General features: G+C 36.5%; 1 protein-coding gene across 6 annotated transcripts in view; it reads right to left on the reverse strand.

Moving 5' to 3' along the window:
• LOC122844126 (protein MTSS 1-like) overlaps nt 1-24,330 on the reverse strand; it is a 52,123-nt gene that overhangs the window by 26,132 nt on the left and 1,661 nt on the right. For all 6 annotated transcript variants that reach the window (XM_044139314.1, XM_044139312.1, XM_044139315.1 and 3 more), the window contains exons 2-3: nt 15,350-15,411; nt 12,816-12,889 (exon numbers count right to left, since the gene is read on the reverse strand). In XM_044139314.1, the coding sequence (XP_043995249.1) occupies nt 12,816-12,889; nt 15,350-15,411 (136 nt within the window). The remainder of the gene's footprint in view (nt 1-12,815; nt 12,890-15,349; nt 15,412-24,330) is intronic.

Here is a 24,330-nt window from a genome sequence, read left to right on the forward strand (position 1 = left end):
ATGACAGTTTCAGCTTCACCTGAATCAAATTCTACTGAAAAATATCTCCTATTGAACACCTTTTACTTTCCAAGTATTAATCCATTGATCCAAAAAAATAGTCCACAAATCGGTCATACTGTATTGATGTTAAAGTCAAACAGAAAGGCCTAAAATTTCCACATATTGAAAGTATTTTTTAGCTGCAGGTGATCAAATGTTCAGTGAAAGATTTTATGCAATAAAATGTTTATCTAAAATAGAAACTGAATGTTCATTTGCATCTATTGATGCATTTATGATATTGTATAAAAAAGGGTTAAGTGGTTAAATTAAAAATCTACCAATTTCGTTGTCTGATTAATCAACTAATCATCAGAATAATCGCTTAATCGTTGGGATCTTTAGAATAATGGACTGCTAAAATACTCATTAGTTGCAGCCTTGCTATACAGTATTTAAAAGTCAAACTAGAGCTGATCTCTCCATTACATTTTTGACAGAGGACCTTTGTCTGCAAATATCTTGAGAGTCAGAGAAAACTGTTATTTAAAAGTTTTATTTAATATCTGGGGATGAATTTTAACAAAGACCTTCTAATATGAGGAAATGTCTTGCATTAAATTGTGCTGACCTTTTGCATAACGTAACCTCTTAATTCGTTTATGTGCTTATGAGCTTTTGCAAACACAGAAGCAGATTTATAAGTTTTTATTGGACTTTGGGTGAATATTTCAGGAGATGTTCAAAGACGGGATAATCAGTTCAGTTATTTTGTCCTCCTGGCAGCTGAGAAAACACGCTGAGCGACTTAGCAGCTCAGGAGGAGGACACTGAGAGACTCAAACCATCACAGCCATCAGCCCTTTCACACAAAAACACAATCTCTTTACTCCCTCACACACTAAGCTTGTAATGCTGACCACACACAGGCAGGTGGAAACATGCTGAAACAAGATCCTGCTGACATCACACATCCTTTAATACCATAATTTTAAAACAACTCCCAATGCCATTGCTGGACAGATTTCAGCTGATGCGCACACTCTCTTTGAACTGAGGCAAAAACAAAGTGAAACGAGAGTTTTATTTGCTTGACCCAGGCTGCTGCCAATCCTCCAGTGCGAAACTAGAGCTCTTATTTCAGGGCTAATCTGTAGTCTGAAAGAGCTGGCGTGCTGGCAGAGCACACCTGATGCCCTCTCAGTGAGTTTGAGCAGGAGAGCTGTGTCTGAATGCTGAAAGCTTGTGTCAGCGCAGATTTCCATCTCGCCTCAGAAGACGCCAACGTAGCTCAGGTTGCTGCAGAAGCCTCAGTACAAAGTTTCACTGACTCGATGCCTGGAAGTGCAGACAGATGCTGCATTAAAAATGGTGACAACTAATGCCTGGAAGTGCTCATTGTATGTAAAATAACAGATTGTGCTTCAGGATTTAGGAAGAGTATTAAGACAGCTTGTTTAGCTGCCAAGCAGCACAGATTAACAGGCAGAAGAAAATGCTTTTTGCGTGCAAACTAATACAAAGATGCCAACTTTTTAAAAAAAAAATTGTATGATAACTCGAACATTGATCAACAAATTGGAACACATATTTGAATTTATTGAATGTGATAGTACATCACTGAGACCACTTTTACCAGGAAGGCTGGAAAATAATTATTTTAAATGCTATTTACCAATGTTTCTATATTAGCTGAAAACAGAATCAGTAGGTGAAAATTGCACAAGATGGGATAGTAAAAATTTTCAATTAAATAAATTTGGTTTCCCAGGCTGAACAGATACAGAGACATCTTAGTACTTATAGCCAACATATGATTGGTTATATGAATGCAGTCTAATAATTTTGAGTTAATGAATCCGTGCGTTATTTGAGTATTCTGTGTTTTGAGTGCATGGATAACTGTGCATTTCCACTAACCTAAGCATGTTCAGGCAGATCTCTTTCTCCTGTGATTGGCTGTTATCTGCTAAGCCAGACACTCTTTGATCCTCCCAAACCTCCCCAGAGATGGGAGACACACAGATGCGCTCAGCACCTCTGTTATTTTCTATCAGCATGTAAAAACCCCATCAGCACCCGAACTCACACCGACTGTCGGCGTGTCCTCCAGCCACACATTCCCCAGCGCTCAGGTTGCTTGAGGGCTTTGCACCTCTACATGACATAAAGGGGGAGGTTAGAAGCAGGTGGCTTAGTACAGGTGAAACATTGAAAAGAACAATGGCTGATGGCTTCAAAGAAATTCTGAACCTTTGAAACAAGCACCTACATGATGCGTGGACTGTAAATTAAAACGAGGCAGAGCAGTAAGTTGCTCCATTTGCACTGCAGGTATTTGATTTAGCATTTTAATATGAAATAGTGGAGGAAATTTATGTCTGGCATTTGAGGGGTGTGTGCACATGTATGTAATCACTTAGGGGTGATGAAGCAAGGTTGTCTGAAAATGAAAGCAAGAGTTTATCTCTGCAGTGTGACAGTGTAGGTGTGAATTATTTAACAGGCGTTCAACATTTACGTACAGCTCTGTCAGTCGCCTCCACCACAACAAACGCATCGGCAGAATCAATTTTCAGCTCAAATCCATGCAATGGACGAATCTCCAATAATTGTAGAAACCACCATCGGTAGAGAAACTTGCTCTTTTATTTGTAGAGACTAACGGATGTGAAAACCAAGTTGAGGCGTGCAGGGGAGACAATAAGTCCTCTTTCACAGGGCGGGGCTTCTCTGCTAATTAGAGGGAGTTTGCAGCAGAGATGAAAACAACACAGGCTCAGACTCACCTGCTGGGTGACCCTGATTAATAATTCAAACACACCCTGCGACTGACTCTCAACCTTACAGCAGGAATATCCCTGCACTGCTGTTAAACTACTGTTTGGATATGATGAACAATTCCCTTTCACACATTTAGATTTTTGTTCTCATTTATTAAAGACGTATCAAGACCTGGGACGGCTTGCTGGTCCATTACTGAGCAAATACCCTTTAAAAAATATTTTGATGATTTTGTGTTCTAGAGATTTATCAGATGTAAGATTAATTCAGAGGAAAAGAGCGCCTTGGTTCCACTGAGCAGTACAGAAGGAGTAGATATGCTATTTTAAAGTTACTGAGGGAACATTTCCACAGACAGTTGGAATCTCACTGGTGGGCAGGATTAAATATGCTTAATGTTTGTCCATACTAGTGCAATGGAAAAACATGATATATGAATAACCATGATTTCAAGAAAACATGCAATTTCAGTAAGGCTGATCTATGTTGGAATTCAAAAAAATAAATAAACTAAATTCAGAAAACCCCACAAGAAGTGGGTTTTCTCCAAAATATCCCAATCAGAATCATAATTATGAAGTTATTACCAACTACAATAGAAAGAAATGAGGAGGAATGAGAATCCAAATTTATTTTCCCAAAAGGGGCAACAAACCTCTGCAGTGCAGAGTGGCATCACTGGGTCACTAAATCTCTATAACAAATATTGGATGCTAACTACCCACCAACCTGTTGTTATGAGGCACTGTAGGAGGAAACAAATCAACTTTATCTCACGATAACAAATATAAACAAGCAATGTTTGCTCAAGACTATAACCAGAGTCACAGAGTGGATCTGATGAAAAACACCTAATATCCATTGTATACAGGGGAAGATTTTAAAGCTATGGGCAGTTTCTTTTCCTAAAGCCCAGGGAAAATGATTGAACTCTTAATTTCAGGACATTTTTAAGTAGAGATCTGGGTGCAACGTCCCAACAGCATTAATTAACTGATTTTCCTATGTATTTCAGTGCGAGACTATGGCACTGGCCGAAAAACTTTATCTGAAATAGTGGTGCCAAAAATGTCCAAAACTTCACCAAAAAATATCTAGAAACATGAGTGAAGTCTTTTTTTCTTGAGGCATCATCTTCATTATGTTAGTCCATTTCATGTGGGAGCACTTAAAAACAACCAGTACATAAAGCAGAGTCACCAAGTTCAAGCCCAACATGATTCTCTTCATCACACCAAGGCAGATTTTCATTATTTTTTTCATTCATCTTTTCCTCAGCTGTGCATTAGCACATTAACCTGCAACACATAGTGTGCTAGTTGTGAGTCTGTAATATATTTGTTTATGCACACACGCACACACACACGCACACACACACACACACACATACTTGTTCCAGCTGTTAAATATCCCAATTTACAGGATCCACAGCATGGTTATCTGAGCTCAGGCTTTTGTGTCTGTTTCTTTCAGACCATCACATTCATTACGTCAAAGCAGGCAGCTGCTGCTGTTGCCGTGGCAATGCTACATGATAATGAAAGGCCGCACACTGCTTCTCCTGCTGCTGGCCGTCACTTCGGGGCTTTACTCACATTAAAGCCAACAAGACAAGAATCACCTGAGAGGGCCTGCTTTTCAACTACATGATTTAACAAATATTTATCTGGTGTGTTTAAAGATAACATTTTTTACATCATGGTTTTTTAGGAAAAAAACATGAGCAAAGAAAATCATGTTAAATCCACACAATTCATTCAAAGAAAGGCGAAAAATGGAAGCACATAAAAAATTAATCAAATCTAATCTTTAAAGATGAATTTGAGAAATAATATTTGATTCATATGCAGCAGAAAGTAAGGTTTTTAGTCCCAATTTAAAGGCGCCAACATATTGTGCATTACCAAGTGATTATTCTCATCACTGACCATAGCTTACTCAAATACATTACTTTTGAAAACTAAACTTCCTTTTTTCATAAAATGTTTGGTTATAGACTTACAACAAAGTTACAGCAACATAAATGAGAAAGACTTGAAGGAAAATTCTAACTGGCCCTGCATGGGGATTTCCTCCACACCAACTGTAAAATGAGGATAATTTAGATCACAATTACAACTAAAAACTCATTGTAAAACCGGTTTTTGTATTTTGAAAAACACTCTTTCAAAGTTAACTTTACCTGCATGACCCTGTATCATTATATTCTTCTCCCTGTGTCTTTTATAATTCCTTCAATGCTGCTGAAAAGAAAGGGTTATTAAATAAAGATCTGACAAGTTTGAACATTTAAAAGTGGCTTTTCTCATTTAATAACTCCCCTGTCTGCAGGCAGTCATGTAACAACAATGTCATACAAAATGAGTCATTAGTATTATAAGCAGCAGCGTGTCAGGGCCCATATTTCTGAACATTTGACCTCAGCAGTGCAGAACTCTCACAGCAGAGGATATACGAGACGGTTGTAACTTGGCTGACAGGATGAGGAATTTGGATTTGGAACAGAGGAACAGTCAGTTTGGTTTTACATGAACGCCAGCCTCCTGACTCCAGCTCAGTTCAAGCCTGTGACATCATTTATCCTTGTAATCTAATATTTCTTCTGAGGTCTGGTTATTTAAGCGTGACACTCTGCAACTGTTAGTTTTTCCCCTGCATCTTTTGAAGTTATTTTGCTGCCTTTAGATGCTGCTGCCTGATAAAAGCAAAAATGAATCACCTCAGCTGCATGTTTTCAAATAAATGCCTATTTGATTTTGATTAAGATTTACATATACACTCCTTAAAAATTGTGTTTATTTCCCTCTAATATTATCTTATTTACATTTCATCAAGTTTGTTATCAATGGTAAATCTGACCATTAAACTCTGACGATTACATAAGTTAGTCACAATTCTCATGCTATGCAAAAATTAGACACTTACCATCCATCTTATACAAAAACGTATTGAAATCAGGTTAATGCACTTGTCCGCTTGTTGAAAATAAAGCAATCATCCACATTTTTCAGATACTTTTAGTTTTCTGTGCAAACGTGACAAATTTTTATACATTTAAAAAAAAAAATAATAATTCCACACTTATAGTTTGGCTGTTTTGATCACAGCAAAACCCGACTTCATTACCAGATGTACTAATAAAATATGAGTTGGATGAAAGTTCACCTTGATGTCTTCATTGATGTAGAGTTTTGAACTCAGTTAATTATTTATTCCAAGTTGTTCCATTTGATCAGTGACTGGTTCTGGGATTTTTAAAAACTAATAATAATGAAGCTTAACACAATATTAGATTTCTTACATTCTTTAATAAGAAGTGTAAAATCTTTCAAATCAATATTAAGCAGAAGAATTAAGTAAATAATTTGGCTTTAATTAAAAGCAATCTATGTTTGCAGTTCTTCCTAATTTAGGCAAAACAAGAGAATTGTAAATATTTGCAACACATTAAAGGTACCACAAATCTTCACTTTTTATTCCAATTCATCAAATTTTCATACCTCAGACGTTTGTTGCTCTGACTTTGCACATCTACCTACCGCTGCAGAGTAACTTTCACAAAGACATGCAACACTACTCCTCACCAAACCTGGCAACATCTCAGATGCATTAAATCTGAGATGAATGAATGAATCTGCTAAGCAAATATTTTTTCTCAGCAAAGTTTAAACACTGAAGCACCATCTGTCCTTGAGGAAAAGCTCAAACTGTGATTGTGGACACTGCAGATATGACATCACTCACCTGGAACTGAGATATCAATAAATAAGATGCCAAACGAGGCCATCTGTGAGCTGCTGGGGACTCCACCACACTATACACACACACACACACACGCACACACACGATAAAGATAGTGACTGCATCACATCCACAGGGATTCATTTCACAGGGCTAAAAAACACAATGCATCAGCTCAAACTAGATTAACACAGCAGCTACACTACAGTCTGCATTCCCACACAACTTTGTAAGTTAGGTCCAAAACGACTCGTCACTGACAGGATTAATAACTGTTCAGTAAACAATTTGAGCAGTTTTTGTCAGTGAGTTAAGTCCTAAGATTCAGGCCGGGGTCTTCCTGTCTGGAGTTCACACGTTCTTCTTCTTTCTACACTGAAATCATGTATTTTAGGTACTTGATGATTCTAAGTTGACCTTATAACCGTGTGAATGATTGTCTGTCAGATCCCATCTGTTTTAAAACTACAGTTGGCAAGAAATATATTAGAAAATGTCAGGCAATATATTGCACATTAGAAGTTCTTGTAAGGTAAATTTTCACACTAGACATGAATATAAATCTGGCAAATTACTGACACACTGCAGTGGAAAAATTAAATATATAAGAAGTAATAACAGCATTTACTGACAGTATGTTAAGACTCTGTTGGAAGTGATTCTTAATGTTTTCAAGGAGGCAAGCAGGTCCAAGCTAGACTGCTGACCAAAAGTCAGGATCATCAGTGGGGTCCTGTGTTGTTGAACCTCAGTGATGATCCTGCAGCTGACGGAGGAAATCCCTGCAGCTTGTCTCAACATCTGGTGCAAGGAGTGAAGCCAGAAGAGTGCAGGCTGGAACAGCAGCTGATTGGAAATGAGATCAGAGAAGCTAGCAGATGGCTGAGTTACTCTTATGATGCTTTGGTTGGATATGAAATAACTCTGTTATTTTCCTTCAGTAGGAGCCAAAAGTGAAACTTACAGCAGCCTTCTGTTGGTGCTACATGTGGCAGCTTCGGTGAAATGTTTAACGCAAAACAATACAACTGATAAGTACTGTTCTACATCTGGCTCACGTTCCAGAGGAGTTTTTACAGCTGAAAAAGTGTTGGAAGCCTGAAATGCAAGTGAGGAATCTGCCTCAGTTCACTGATGTTGTCAAGGGAGACAAAATGAAAATGAGCTATTAAACTATCATTTGCATTCTAAGGAAATAAAATGTGTTACCCTGCAGAGTCCAAAGCCAGTGTTTTGTTTTACAAGTAGTCTTTAAATCTGGAAGTATTGGAAATGTAGAGACTTCTGCAACAACAAAATATACTTCCCCATCAGTCAAAAATCATCAGTAGAAACCATGTCTAAACTTTTAAGTTCATACTGTTGCCCTGTGATGGACTGCCAACCCATCCATGGTGTACTCAGCCTCTTGTCCAATTATCCTGCAAGAACAAGCAGGTGTGAATAGATGGCATATTGTTCTCTAACCTCTGAAAATAGAAAATGTGTATATGATCTGATTAGATATGGACCCATCAATCAGTCAGAGATTGGTATTGGCCAATCTTCCTTTGAAAAAAAAGATATTTTGCCACTCAAGGACTTCACATTAGGAACTCCCACCCTTTTCTGTGTAGAAATGCATTTGCAAACACCATGAACTGTGATGAACCTTTGTGGAGTATGGACATTTTGATTAAAAGGTTGGGGCATCTGATTTGATACTTAAATTGAAATGATTTTGTAGTTCCCTCATTTGTTGGCTTCAAAAACACAACCTCTATGGTTTGGAAGCCATTTTTTCCTGCTTTGCTAATTAGTTAAACATAATTAATTTGGCTAAAGGATGACATCAGCAAAGGTAGAACAAGAGCTTTACAAAATACAATCGCAATATATTAATTGTATTATAGCTTAAGATATCTTCCAAAAAGATTTAAAACTGAGAGAACAAGTTGCTTGCTGATTATTTGTTTCCACAAAAATTAGGTAGGATTGACCAAATATGTTTTTAATATTTACAGTATCCAATGTTTTAGTTCCAAGCAAGCACCCAGTAAAATATAAAATATATTGAACAATGTACTTAGAGACAACCAATGCAGTTGCTCTTATTCTTAAGACTTGCAGAAAAACAGATATGCTAACATTCCTGCAGCAATCACTCAAACTAGGGTCCATTAATCCAATCCAATGAATGGTAATGATGCAAGTCTACAGCTTTTATAACGTGGAGCTGCTGCATAAACAAAAGAACAAAGGATATTTTCTCTGAGATGGAAATTTGGTAGCAAAAGATCAAACACAACATGAAAGATTCAAACTGCTTTCATTGTGCTTAGCAAAAGGGCAGTTAGGAGGGAACCCGACACAGCCCACACCGTAGCCCCTAAAGAAAAAAAAAAAAAAAATCATGAATTTTTAATTTAAAAAACGTGTAGGATATTTCAGCAGCTTTAACACATTGGAGAAACACTACAACCACATCTATTTCTTGGTAAAAAAAAAAAAAAAAAAGAAAAAAAAAAGGCTGTCCATCTACAGAAATGTCTAAAATAATAACACTATCAATGAATCTGTTAGCAGAACCAGCTCCGCTGGCAGATAGATGAAAACAGATTCTGTTTCTGTTACTCAGATTCAATTCTGCAGTGATTTCCATGTTGTTGCCATGAGCACCAGCAGCAGGATGGACAAGACAGCCAACAGCCTCTCACCCCTCCTCCTGCATCCACCTCCCATCCCTATCAGCATACCTCTATCTTCCTTTTCTCTTTGCTCTCTTTCTTACAACCAACCATTCATTTTTCTGTTTAAGTACATTTCAATATCACCAATTCCATTTTTAAGCATTTTACCAACATCATTGCTTTTTGGAACAAGTACTTTGTCTGATTTCACCTTTTACCCCTCCTCCACTATCTGACAGTGAATCTCTCCATACTAGGGTGACATTGAACAGATGAGGTACAACCTCTTCAATTCAATAATTCAACACCTCCGTCAGAGCTGGATAACTGTAAACGAGTGAAGAAGATAAAAGCTTATCAGAGATGTGTTCTGTCAATTTTACGGTTTATAGACCTATATGTTTCTTTTGCATGCTACAAATGTTTGTTTAAAGATTTTATGCCATTCCTGTAAAGCCATCTCTAAACAAAACAGATTATCTCCAACTATAAAGAAGTGGAAAAATAGTGAGACTGATTTCAAAGAAAAAAACAACAACAACAAAAATTATCATTTTATGCCGTCTCCCGTCATTGTTGGTCAGAGCCAAGATGGAAAGAGTGAAGGAAGAGAAAAGACACATTAGCATTTTGAAGAGCAACCACAGGCAAATTTGGCTCTCCCTCTCAGTGGGGATTTGCATTAGCATTCAAGCTGATCTTCCCCATGACGAGAAACAGACAGAAATATTTTACTTTCTGTAAAGGTAAATACATTTTCAAGAAAATGGTTACAAATCCTAACTGTGCTTCCATCCACCATTGCTTTCAGCTGCGTTTTGATGTAAATGTTAATAACCCCGGTTTAGCAAGATTTTAAAAAGTTCAATAACTTCAAGTTTTGTCAAACCATTCCTAAATTTTCTAAATAAAATGCAACACTGAAGTAATTTGATTTTTGTTTAGTTGTATAGGACATACAACTAAACTAAACTTGAGCTGACTGAATAAAACCTACCAAAAACTTTCCCTTGCTGACAAAAAAAGGAAAATCTGATGATTTGGGTATACCGTACTTTAAGTAACAAAGTACAGCGAATCACAGCAGGGAAAGTAAGAGGAGCATTATGCTTCACTCTTAAGATAATGGTTTTAAGTTACTGCTGATAAATCAGGAAACCAGATGATAACTCAACTAACAAAAGCAGAAAAACAATGAGGTCCACGATTCTGCACAATGTCAATTTAAAAGAGACTTTAATTTCCAGATTGTGGGGCTCAGCTGAATATAAGCTGCACTCATTAACTTTACCATGAAATAAGATTTTTTTTTTTTTGCTTTTAGAAAAACATGTACAAAAATGCTAAATTATTTTGTCAATATTCACACCACAGTATCATACTATGTTAGTATCATTTTTACATTTCAATCAAACAACATAAAAAAGTATGAGGCATAAACCAAAACGTAAGTTTTTTTCTTTATTTGTTGCTTAACTTTAACCTTAAAAGGTATGAAAAGTGATTTATGTAGACAATTTCATCCCTATTTTAAATATATTCTACATAATTGTGTTTCTGATCATCAGCCATAAGCTCAGGTGGATTGCTGCTGGAAAAATCGCAGAAGGAAGAAATTTGACATGTGGCTTCAAAGCCTTGCAATTGTACCAACAGTTGCTGCAGGAAGGCAATAATTTGACGTACTGCTGCAGGTGAAACAACTACTGAGCAACACACACACACATATATACACACACACAAAGTCAATTACAGAGCAGCTGTGACCCAGAGCCACAGGTTCATCACTGCAGTGACTGATTGTTTCCTGGGCTACTGTTGTCACTGTGACAGCGAGTCGCCTCGACAGGAAGTTGACCTACATTGAGCGCTGTGAGCAACACGTGCCGCACACAAATACACACAGACTCAACCTTGAACCAGAGGCTTCCCTGGGGGAAAGGACATAAATTCCATGATAAATGGGAGTTTCCTGGAAAAAACGGAGGATAAAAAGACCACACATATGTGTGCATCAAGTCAAACTGGGCATCAAAGCTTTCCACTTCCTTTCACCAATACCTGAAAGGATTGATAGGAGGGGGAACAGCTTCTGATCATTTGCCAATAGTGGAAAAGGACAAATCAATGGAGATTGTGAAAACTGCTTCTGGACAGCAGCAGCAAACCGACTGGTTGAATTAGATACGAAGCCTCAGATATCTTCAATAAGACCGTGCCAGAATTTTTATTTGCAGAGTCTGCATTTTTATTATTAGCTGAGCTGCTCTTCTTCCACTCCTACCTCTCTGACCCCAATCCAGCTGCAGATAATGAGGCAATAATAGCATCAGTTACTATAGTTGTGGCCATTAGAGGGGCTTCATTTAAACTGTGCTGTTGTAATGCTTCTTTTTCCACATAGCCAAACATCTTTAACCTTTGAAACCTACAGCAAAAAGTCTGAGATGTTTCAGTGTTAATGTGAAGCATAAGTTGTGGTAAAAAATTACTTACAGCGAGTTATTCCCTACATTTTAATTACAAAAGGCATAATAAGGATTACCATTGAGAGACTGCTGTGTTGGTCAAATTTTATGGCTTTAATTCATTAACCCTTTCTTTGATCACAGACCTTTTCTGCAGATTTTCACCCTGAGACTTGTGTTTATGTTCTGAAAACGGTACATTAGCTTTATGCAGGCTGTCAACAAACACACAAATTGTGTATGTTTGAGGGTTTCTGTAGCTTTCAGCCAGCAAAACCTCTTTCCCTGCATTTGCTTTTTCCTAGTCTTGCTTTATGTGTGTGTATGAGGCTCAGGCACAAATTTTTGAGGACAGATTTCACTTTCCAGTCTTTTTGGGTGATCTTTTTGCTACAGTCTATTTCCCCTTTAAAGGTAAAATACTAACATTTTCCATGTCTGAAGTTATTTATTTATTTATTTATCTATGGTGAGAAAAACCAAAAATAAATGAGAGCTTTTCTGCACTCAACTATCCGAGTAATACAGACATGCTGAATAGATTGAAATCAAATTCATTACCTCCTTTCCACTGCCTTCCATGGAAGGCATTATTTTGGTTAATTTTTAAATAAGCATGATTTAATGTTAGAAGATATCATGTTCTCATAAATTATTTTTTTTATGTTTTAAATAGTGTTTTTAGCTTTTGGACTTTTTTCTTTTATTCTTTAAATTCAAATCAACAGAATTTCAATATGCTTACATTTTAAAACAATATAGGCTTGATTGCAACATAAATTATTTTGAAAATAAAGATTTTCAAAATAGCATTTTCATACAACTTTACAAGCCAAACATGCATTTTATATCATAATGAATTACAGACACAAAAGGTGAAAAGCTTCAAATCATCCCTTCTTCAAGCCAGGCTCTAGATTAATCTTAACAGCTTTAATTTCCACCCAAAGATTCAAAGAACGCCCAGAAAATCCTCCACAAGCAGCATATTCAAAACTCAGAGGTAACAAACAGAATCACAACCAACCAAGAACTGTCCAGTGTAGTGTTTGTGGGCAAAAGTTGCTTGATTTATGATCTGGATGCTTTCTATGAAAAACAAAAAGAATCCGTAGAAGTGTTGCAAAAAAAAAAAATATCTAGAAAACAGTGTGTTTTCTGTAAATCTTACCTCGACTGTTAGTTGCCAGATCAGCCACTTTCTGAAATGCATCCAGGAAAGCGGCTACTGCGACAACCGTCGTCCTGAGAGAACCAACAGAGGAGTTATTAGTTAAAAAAGGCAGTCAAATAGTTAATAATTCAGTAAGCAATGTGAATTTTATGTTAAGAATGATACTGAACAAACTTGACAATGTTTTTATTTTTATTTTGTTTGAATAAATATGAATAGAAAAAAGTTTAGTTTGGTCTTTTTTGAAGAGTTGCACTAAGCAAATTCATACAATCCAAAACCAAATTAGATGTTTGTGTGAACCTTGTTATAATTCAACATGTGATGATGTTTAATGCAATAGAAGGTTAATCAAGTCGTGCTTGTGTGTGAGTGAGGGTGTAAGTGTGTGCGTGTGTGACCGTACACGTGGCCTCGCTGCAGGGCAGGTAGGCCTTCATGGTTAAATGGCTGGTAGGAAATCTATGTGTGTTAACATTCCCATTACAAAGTAGAGATTAAGTGCAGGTTCTTAGCATTTTGCATGCATGTGCATTTATTAACTGCTGAACGTCAGCATTAGGTTTCTGTTTAGTGTGTGAACCTGCATGCATGTGTTAAATGCAGCAAACTAGAGTGTCTGGAATGACTCTGACATTTAAACACTTAATGAAGAACACTGATTGGATTTTTATTAACAGAGGTTATAAACACCTGTAGAACGCCCTGATCTGGGCTCTAGCTGTGCAACCCTGAAACATTAGCATTTTGCAACAATTCAATTCAGTTTGTGTAGAGCCAATTCACGACTTGTCATCTCAATGCATTTCACGGAAAAAAGATTAAATCAAGTCACAAGATTCTTGCATTTATGATAAATATATCTAAAACTATTGAAGACTTTCTAATGCATTATTGTTGAAGAGTTTTTATTAAAAAAATAAATAAATAACACGATGGTGAGAAAGTGCTGGCACCCTTTAAGATTTTTCTTCCATGTTTCTCACACAAATGTTTCACATAAAAATTTGAATTTTAGACAGTCACATAAAAGAACATGCTGTGTTTAAATACTACTAACTCTGGCCAAACCAGTTATTATTTATTAGGAGGCAATTGATTTTTCACACACGAAAATGTAGGTTTGGATTATTTCATACAGAAATATAAGAAATCATAACTGGGGCAAACACTTTTTCTCACCACTGTATTTCACACTGTGTGCCTCAGGACTGTTCGTCTGGTTTCCAACCGACTTGCTTGTCATGAAGAGTTTAAGGTAAAAACAAAAACAGTTGATCCATGCGAGAACTGACAACAAAAAGCCCCCGTGAGCAAAACTGACTTCCTGTCAAGCTCTTGTTGAGCATCAACCTGTGTGGTAAACAGGAATGCTCTCAGAACACATGGTTTGCATTTTGCAGGTTTTCTAGATAGCAGCAACATCAAAACTGTACAGACTCTGCTCCTTCTACTTTTTTTTTATAATCACAGGAATGGAACAGCAGGTCAGAAAACCTAAGTCAGCAGTTAGCCATGGAAAAATTTTTATGTCTATGGATAATGCTGAAAATTTTAGGTCAAATATTCAGATGTTTTAACAATGAAAAAAGTAAAACATGATAGTGTTAATTTATGTTAAATCATGAACTCATGCACAGACTTCTCAAAGGATGAGTACATTTCAATACTACTTATTTCTGCCAGGGCTGCAAGAAGTTATTTAAATAGAACCTGAATGACAATAGGAGATAGGCTTGACAAACTTATATAGCAACATGCCCTGATCTTAAGAAATAAATAACAATAATAAGAAAAATTAATAAAAATACATGAAAACAACATCTATTAGACTGATAACAGTCCCAAAGACACAGAGATTTCCAAGACTTTGGGACTCGAGCAAAAGCCTTTATCCACAAATAGAAAAACAATTGTGGCTGATCTACCAATTTTATCCAAATAATGCATTAAAGACTCTCAAAATAACCCAAAGCACCAGATAAAGCACAGCAGACCGATCAGTGTTTATGGCTGAATATAAAAGAGCAAAACTTAGGTGTGCATCTTATGCATTAGGCATAAAATTAACCGAGAGAGATCATCATACCAACAACCAAGCTTTACGATGATGTAAGTTGAGATTTAAATCCTATTAGGATTTTGTGGCATTACCTTAAAAAGGCAACTCATGCTTAAAGGCTTCCAACAAGGCTGAATTAAAGTTCTCCACAATTACCTAATAAACCAATTACAAGTTATCATGATAGCTGTCACTATTGTCACAAATAGTTATTGTCTATATGGCATATCAAATTCATCAAAGACATTTCAAATTGAGCTAGGTTTGGATGGATTTCTTCCCTTTACACCTTTGGAAACTACATTTTTGTATTTACTCAGTTTATTATTGCCTATTAAAAGCTGCTTGATGAAGTATCAGGTTTTTTTTTTTCACATCATAATACTTACTGCCAAAAATGTTGAGAAAACCAGCATTTTACTTCATACAGAATGAAATATTACAGTATGACTGAGCATGTGTGAGTTACCTTAGTTGTGTTTGCAGTTTGTTGGCTTTGCTGATGAAGTCATCCCAGACAGGGTAGCTGCCCTGAAGACAGAGAGAGAAAAAGAAATGATGGCATATAGATGCAAACTTTCAATATATTCAATCAAATATCAAATTTAAAAAGTTTAATTTAACACTAAGTTAGGAAATATCCTTTTATTTGGTAGGCACAGAAGAAAAAGGGGGGACAATGTCAGCTTTACTTTTCATACAACTGGTCCACAGTTTGTTTTATCGTTTTATCCTTTAAGCTGATATCATATGCTTTCAGCAACAAACCAACCAAATTATTGCCCCTCATGAAAATCTCCCTCATGCATAACTTGTCTGACCTCAACACAAATTCTAAACAGAAAAAGCCCGATCTCCGTCACACAGGATGGAGACCGATCAATAGGGTCGATCCATACGCCCCACCCAAAGCTGCCTGTGCAGAAAAGGGCCAAACAAGCCCCTCCGGGCATTCAAATCCAGCCCATGTCCACAGACTGCGACTAATATAAGAAAGACATGAGGGCCGAGAGAACAAACGCTGCAATGCAGTGCTGCTCTATGTGTGCTTTGAGAAGTTACCCTGAAGGAAACGCTTTGACACTGCAGCCAAACACACAGGGACACGAGAAAGTAGGGTACCCTTCTAATGTCAGCAGGAGTCACAGGGTGCCATCCAAGAGGGCGGGGCTTTTAAACCCTCCTTTTCCACTGCAGCAAAAGATCTGGGGAGTCTCTTCTCACAGGATCATGTGGTAAACACCAAATTTACCACAGATTTGTTTTCAACTGTCTTATCATGTAATGTCTTCTGGCTGTGCGCCTTTCTTCTTTTAAAAGGCTGAACTTTTTAAAAATCTGTTTTGTCAGCCCAAAATGGCAGATTCATCACATTAGATGGCTCCTTTTACCCAAAACTACTAGAGTACAAAATAGTAATGAGGTGAAATGATCAAATCAACACAATCAATCTGATTAGCCCAAATCTAAAACCGGGGGGTAAGCTATGGACAGTTTAGTATAGGAGCTTTTAGAAGACACACTAAATTAAGAGCAATATCACTGTATGATTATTTGTTGCAGAAAATATTCATTGTCTTTCTTATTTATTATTTGTTTACTTCATTAAGCTTTATTAAATTTAAACTGCTGCATAACATCTGTTTAGTGTTCATTTTCCTCAAAGAGTCAACAAGAAGCTGTCGGGGAAAATACATGTTTGAAGACGGTTCAGTGTTTTTTAAGTGCAATAAATCGTCTCTTTAAAACAGTAGTCATTTCAATATTGACCAAAATAATCAGGATTATATGTTTTCAATAATTAATTAGACCTAGATTCAATGCATGAAAATCTGAACTACTGTGTTTTATACTGAGTGGTTTGGAAATTAACTTAGCAGGTTATCGATCAGCTGATCAGGCTAATGAGGTGGATTGATCCAACCAGCAGCCTTAATTTAACATTGTAACACTCATAATGATAAGTGTTACAAGGTGCTGACCTTGCTAAAGTGTACACTGTTTATAAGCAAATAAGTTACCAAATACACAGATACAAACATTTAGGTTTGTTTTTTAATGGGGCCTCCATCCTGCAACCCTTTCACAACATTATTTTAGTTTAGTTTTCTAGAAATTCCTTGTTATTTGACTTCTGTACATTAGAGATAAATACAATATTACTTGTGATTTCACAGAGACTTAAAAAAATGTCTAAAACAATTCTAAACTATCACTTTGAATGTTTAGTTTTTAGTATATTCTGACTGGATTCATGAGTCCATGGTGCTATAATAAGATCTTTTGCCATGTTTGTCGTTCAGATTCTCATTCATAAACATAAGATATTATACAATATTCCTGACACATTAACCATTGTATGAGAAATGAGGAAGTGGAGGAAGAGGGAGTTCCTCCTCTTCTGGTTCCACTTAGCGACCACCATCTCTTTCTCCTGCGTCATCCTCTCCACATTTTCCCCATCTAACGGTGTGGCTGGGAGTGTTTAGCCTCTCGCTTGTGCGAGTGATGCCCAGCGTCATTGCCTGGCTACCGTTGCTATGGCAATGCTCCTGCTGCAGAAGGGGCTTCAGATAGAGAAAGGGGCTGCTTTTTTTAGGGAGGGGAGAGTCTCACGTGCATGTAGCCTCACCCAACCACACACAAACACACTTCTGTGCTCCTGATTTGCTTCTGTTTGTCTTTTTCTCCATGTTGATATGCATTATACCCTTACTTTAGCATCGTTTTTCCATACCTATCCTCCTTCAATTTGTCAGAAGCACTGGCATTCCTTCTTCCAGCTCATTAATCAAATCTTCTTTATTACATTCCATATTATAAATGTATATATAGCCACATCTCATTACATCCTCTCTGTCTCCTGGCTTCCTTCTCTTTAAAATATACACAGAAGAGAGGGCAAGGTCTCAGTCGCTGCATCCATCAGTCACTGAGGACATAAATTGTCACCGTGGTAACAACGAGAGGCAGCAGAACTAGCCTGCTGGTCCTTCAGGAATCCACTGATCCATTTGTTAAGCTCTGTGAGCAACTGGACAAGCTTAAACTATACAATCATTTGCTTTTTGCTTGTTCCAGGGCATTTCTTTAATGTTTGTTGTGAAGAACTGTAGGCTAAAGCAAAGCTGATTTCATTCTCCCTGAAAGGAGAGAGATAAAAAGAAATGCCAGTCCAACCATTAATATTTTCTATATATTACTGGATATGTTTCTGCTCCTTTTATTAAAATCTGAGAATAACTCTCAGTATTATTTGATGGCAATTTCTTTGAATTTGTGTCAAACTGATATATAAATCACTTCTAGGAGTACTTTTACTGCACTATATATTTTATTTCTACTTGATTTATATTATTTCAAAGTACCATCATTGTGATATCTGGCTACACTACACATCTCTACTTACTTCACTGAAAAAAGAACAGTAAATGTATGAATTGACTGAATAACCCTTTCACTTATATCAAAATGTATTGAATATGACTGTTAGCCTTACTTTAGATAAAATACATTCAAAAACTTTGTGTTATGAAAAATAGTATGTCATGTGAGGACCAATATTACAGTTCCTAGCAACTTTTAAAAATAAATTTAAATCAATGAAACTGGACTTGTCAAGCAGAAACATAACCTCTGCAACTGAAAACAAGAACAGAGAAAGGTTCAGGATAGCCAGTGGGTTTGTTCCAGCAACAACACAAAGATAAAAACTCAAAGTGCCATTTGACCAGAGCTCCAAAAATCAATGTGCAGCTCTAACTTTAATGTTTCCATTGCAATCTTGATGCTGTTACACCATTAAACCTAAAGCACATCATAAGGTTTATTTATCTGCTATTGAAAACTCTGTTAAGCTTTGTTATTTGGTTGTAACAACAGCCAGACACTTGATTTGAAAAAGCTGTTTTTCTGTCTTATTGAAGTCTTAGTCAAAAGCCTTTACTAAACTTCTGGAGCTTGACGATAGAATATCAAGAACCAAGTGCAAGGAGAAACATGGCATCCTGTAATTTACAATGTAGGACTTCTAACAGTCAGACTTTAGCTGAACATACAGCAAATGCCGAACTGGTATGAATTACAAAAATCCCAAATTCAAAGTCCTTCCAAAGTTACAACAAACTAAGTCAGAGAGTCAATTATTGTCTTCTGAAGAAGTTACTAAAAAAAATAAAAGAAAAAAAACTTCCAATATTTTGCATTTACACAAGATATTTGTGTGCCTACATGTATTATAGTCACTAAACATCAGGAGGAGTTCCCCATATGGACATCAACTCACTACATAAAGACAACCGCAGCAGTTGTGCTTCTATGAAACATAAAAGTATAAAACCACAGCAGATCCAGGTGTAAAAGCAGATTTTAGGCTCAGTGTAAAGCAGCTCACATTATAAGAGGATGAGCTGGTTTCTCCTCTGGGGACAAGCATGCAGATCAGTTCCACTTAAATGGATCAACAGTAATGTGTCTGCTTCGTTTTAACCAGCACTACGGCGTGTAGATGATTAACGGCTTATTGCAAGACACGTTCACATTTGCAAGGGATGTGAAAACCATTTGGGTATACATCAAACTGCAGCGAGGAGATGCAGATATTGAAGTGAAGCGCTGAATGAAGCAAAACGAGGCCACGCTAAACATCTCATGCACTCAGTTTAATCAAAATGGGGGTAGGAGGTCAGTCTCACAGGATACCAGTTAAATGATGCGCTCAGCAGAGTAACACAGAGAAGCTGATGATCTGATATCTGAGCGTCTTTTATAGCCAATGTATAACTTTCATTTCCTCATTTACCTTAATCATTACTTTTTAAATAATTAACGCTATTCTGTCATATCACCACTTTGTTAACACTGTTTTAAAAAGATGTTGCTTTTAAACGCCATAGCCCTAATTAATTAGCTCTAATTTGCACCTGCAGCATTGAAGAACTAGAGTAAAAAAATATATATATATATAAACTCAGTTGGAAAAAGCAGATAAAATCTAATTAAACAGCAAAAGGAGTGAAATGGTGTGATTCTAATGTAGTTCTGGTAATACATTTGACATTTTGTAATTGTTGAAGCACTTTATTTTAACTTTTTTTTTTTTTATTTTAAAACTGAGACATCAAAACCAAAACGGAACTCTAGACTTTTTAAATGTGGTGCATAATGTTTTCATTTGCCACAGTTCACCATGATCCAGACTTTAGATCCTGATTAAAGTTTGTACTGGTTTGACTCCAGGTTTTAGGGGCTGTTTACAACTTTAGCTAAAAATTGATAAAGAACCAGGTAATAATAATATAGATAACATTTGCAGATTGTAGCTGTTTTTTATGGAATACTTGCTTTAAAAGTCCAGAACAGACACTGAAAGCATCAGTAATAGTTGTTCAAATATATTTTTATTGTGGCTCGTTTGGAAAATATGCACTTCATTTTACACAACATCCTACAGAAGAAAATGTATTTGTCTTCTTTTTGCAATAGTTATGTTTTTCTACTTTAAAACCTAAAATAAAATGAAATCTTTTTTACAAGTTGTCCAATGTAGATATTTATCAAAAGTAGGTAATTTTTAAAAAAACCTACAGTAATATTTGTGGCAGTAAATCAGTTTTATTTAGCTAAAGATCCATTTTTGAGAACAAAAAAGATCTTTGATTGTGAAGGTTGCAGAACCCTGGGCTAGAGCCACAATCGTGTTAGAGAATTGGTCAACTAAACAAAGTCCAGTGCACTAGAATATTATATTTCCAACAACTTTCGCAGTGCTGAGTTTGGGGAAAGAATTGTCTTTAGAACCTAAAGATGAGCAAGTTTTGGACAACAAAAAAACATTGTGGCAGTCTCCCAGTCTTAAGTCATTTTGTTGCCTTAAACAGTCCAATTTAAGAAAATAAAATTAGTCTTACATACATTTAACTATTGCTTGCTGTTTTTTATAAATCCAGCTGACACAGTGAATTCTGTTTAAAAAGACAGATCAGAGATCAGATGTACATCTGGCTATTATGAACCAATTCATCTGTAAAAAAAAAAAAAAAAAAAGAAGAAGTGCTCATTAATAACACAGATTAATTTTGGGAATATTAGGCGTTTGTTTCCGGGAATCATGTGAAAGATGATTTCATTGGTGCTGAGCTGCTGCTGTTTAAAACAATTATCTGCAGATTCAGAACACAGCAGAGCGAGGTTCAAACATGTTATCTTGGAAAAGCAAACTGGTTCCTGCTGCACATTTTATTCTTTTAATTAATTAAGAACAGGCTTTGATACAAACTTCCATTATCATTTTCAATCATGTATCAAAAATTCCTAAAAATACCACTAAAAATATTCAGTTTCATTATTTCAGAGTCACTTCCCCCATCAAAGAAGAACTTGCATCAAATTAGCTTTTCTAAAGATCTCAGGCTTCTAGTTTAAACTTCCTCCTTTAAAAAACATTAAATGTTCTACATGGCTAAGGGTTGTTAGGTAAAGGTAAACAGTCGGCACCTCATTTTAGATTACAGACAAAACACAATCTTATTTTACCTCATTAACCTTGTGCTTGTGGCATTTCCTGTTTGTTTTCCTTTAATTCGGCTGACATGTGGAGGGTGAATGAAAATAGGACGTTAATGCATTCTGGAGACAATTAGCAGCAGACTGAGGTCTCCTCCACAGCGACACCGAAACAGACGGTTCCACCCACATATTTGTATCAGATGACAAATCTGTCAGCAAGTCTGCAAAATCAGTCACTTTTACTGAAATTTCTTTGAGATAAATCAGATAGAAATTCTTCTTAAGAATAATTCATTTATTTTTGTCAGTGTTACTTTCAATAAAATTTTAAAAGATAAGATATATGGTGAAGTCAGACAAAAGACTCAAATAGCAAGATTTAGAGTTTCCAAATATCAACTGGTGAAAGTGTGTTTGTCACCTTAAGGATACAACTCTGGTTGCCAAATGATTACAGAGTCAGAATTCAAAGATCTGGCGACTGAAAGTGAGGGAATTTGCTTGAATGTGACCCAGCAATCAGTGTCAGACGTATTTGATTCTGTGTTTTCTTCTTATTCCCAACTCATCACCTACTGATGCCTCAACAGCCTCTGGAAATGATTTCCATCATGACTGGTGGGTGCAACCAATACTACATCACACTCCCAACAGCACGTGGCCTTCACTTGTCCAAAAAACTGTACAGTATTAACACAAATTAACACCACAGAAGTCTGCCTCTACACCTGCAGAATGAGATTAAAATAAATAACTGTAACATACAGCAAAGTCCAAAATTATTCATACTACTGGCAGATTAAAATTTAAATCTGCCAGTAGTCGTTAAAAAGATCACTAACTTTACCACCTTGTTTCCTTTTACTGAAAGTAATATTAATCAAGTATCATAATATCAGGATGCACAATATTCATATGGGAAAGAAAGGTTATGGAAGCCTTTGGGTTTATCTGTAATCAATAAAGTAGAACACATCAGCAAAGCTTCCCAAGTACTCAAGTACTTTTAAGATAGAAATCGGATCCGAGCTAAAAGCACAAAGAGACATTGAAAAATATTTTTAAAAACGAGGAGGGTGGAGGTAGCTGTTAAAATTAGGTTTCTTGCATGGAATCCCTTTAAGTTGTCTCAAATCCTCTAAATTGTCCCTTAATTGATTCATGATGCCTTTAATTGTTTACTATTGGCATCCCTTAGTTGGCATGCAACTAAATAATGTAAGTGCTATGCAATACCACCGAAGAGAGACAATTGGCAACAAACAGATGTGAGGTTGCTTTTATTATGTTAGGATGCAAAGCTTAAAGATAAAATTAGGTAAATTTCCACATTGCATATGCAGATCAGCAGAAAAACAGAGCATCCTTTCAGTAGGAACCATGTGGCGCTCTGTGACTGTCCAGAATAAACAAGCAGCTGCTGCACAAAATTGTTCAAATTATATTTTTGACTGATAGCAGCACAGAGTTGAGTTACAGACTCAACAAAGCAAAACACACATACATTTCAGCTTAGTCTCAGACTCAACCAGTCAGTTAAACTGTGATAGCTGAATAATTAAATAATCAAAATTAGCTGATTTTTTCCTGATTAGCAAGTCAAATGCATATTTATGATCATTTTCGAATGTATATTTTGATTTTGTTTGCCCTGCTAGTGACATTTATTCATTAGTAGCTCAACAGGCAGAGAAGAGAGGCAGACAACATGCTGTAAATGGAACAGGGTTGGGAATCGAATCCAGGACAGCTATGTTAAGGACTACAAGCTCACTAAAACCGAAAAACACTTTTTTGCCCTATAAAGTTTAGTGTAGACACAGTTTTCCCTCCTACTAACATCAGTGGGGGATTAGCAGAGTTTTAAAGCAGCAGTAAAAGTCAATATGTCCAAAAAGACAACCTCAAACAGAAATAGTAACCAAGCAGCTGTAAAAGTACATCTTTGAAAGCAACTTCACTGATACATTTCTAAACAAAAAACAGAAAAAGAGTTCAAACTGGGAAACTAAAACGTTCCTGTCTTCCAAAAGATTAATTTCTCATTTGATCCATCATTAAATATGATGACAAGGATCTCCCAATACATAAGTCTTTGATAGCTAGCTGTTCTCAAAAGATTGTGTTTTAACTCTTTAAAGTTGCATTCAAAGTTACTGTGATGTTTTATTGATTACAGCCTTGATATCCAGAGCCAAGATAAAGATCAAAGTCTTATTGGATCTTAAAGGACTAGCTGTTTCTCTTGAGACTGAAGGAACAGAGAGGCAGCACGAGGATAAAGGAGAACAACAAACCGGGTGAAAGAGGGAGGAGTAGCGTGGGAGAATCTGAAGAAAGAGTGAGTAGAGAAAGAGGAGGAAATGGAGTGAATGACAACAAACAAATGTAAAAACATAGAAACATGAGAAGGGAAAAGGGTGTGGCAAAGAACTCCAGACCTTCTTCGGAGAACCCACAGCTACACTTGTTGGAAGCCACCTGTCTGTAACTATAGAACCCACAGGAACAGATGTATCTGTCATGCGACATTCCCATTTATCAACCAAAATTGATAAATGCGTATACTAGGTTTACTGGGTATACTGGGGTTTATGTCTAATTGCTACATTAGACAGAAACCCACAGCATTCTTGTGGTCTAAAGTACTCTAAATGAGAAGTCGGGAAAAGTGTTGAAGTGATTCAAGTTTTCTCTGACTGTGATCGGGCATGAAATAGGGCACTACTGGCCCTCTCAAGTGTTGCTGCACAACACTGCTGAAAGACTACAGTCTTCTCTTTTCTTCCAGACAGAAAAGACAAATTTGGGTGTTTGGAAATATTTCCAATCACAAAAAGCTACAGTTGCTCAGAAGGCAAAACGACTCATGTTAAAATATGTACCATCTTGGCTCTATAAGGCCAATATAGAGCCAATTTATTTTGCCAGATACTATATCTG

The sequence above is a fragment of the Gambusia affinis genome, linkage group LG14 (genome assembly GCF_019740435.1).
Source record: "Gambusia affinis linkage group LG14, SWU_Gaff_1.0, whole genome shotgun sequence".
Taxonomy (NCBI): domain Eukaryota; kingdom Metazoa; phylum Chordata; class Actinopteri; order Cyprinodontiformes; family Poeciliidae; genus Gambusia; species Gambusia affinis.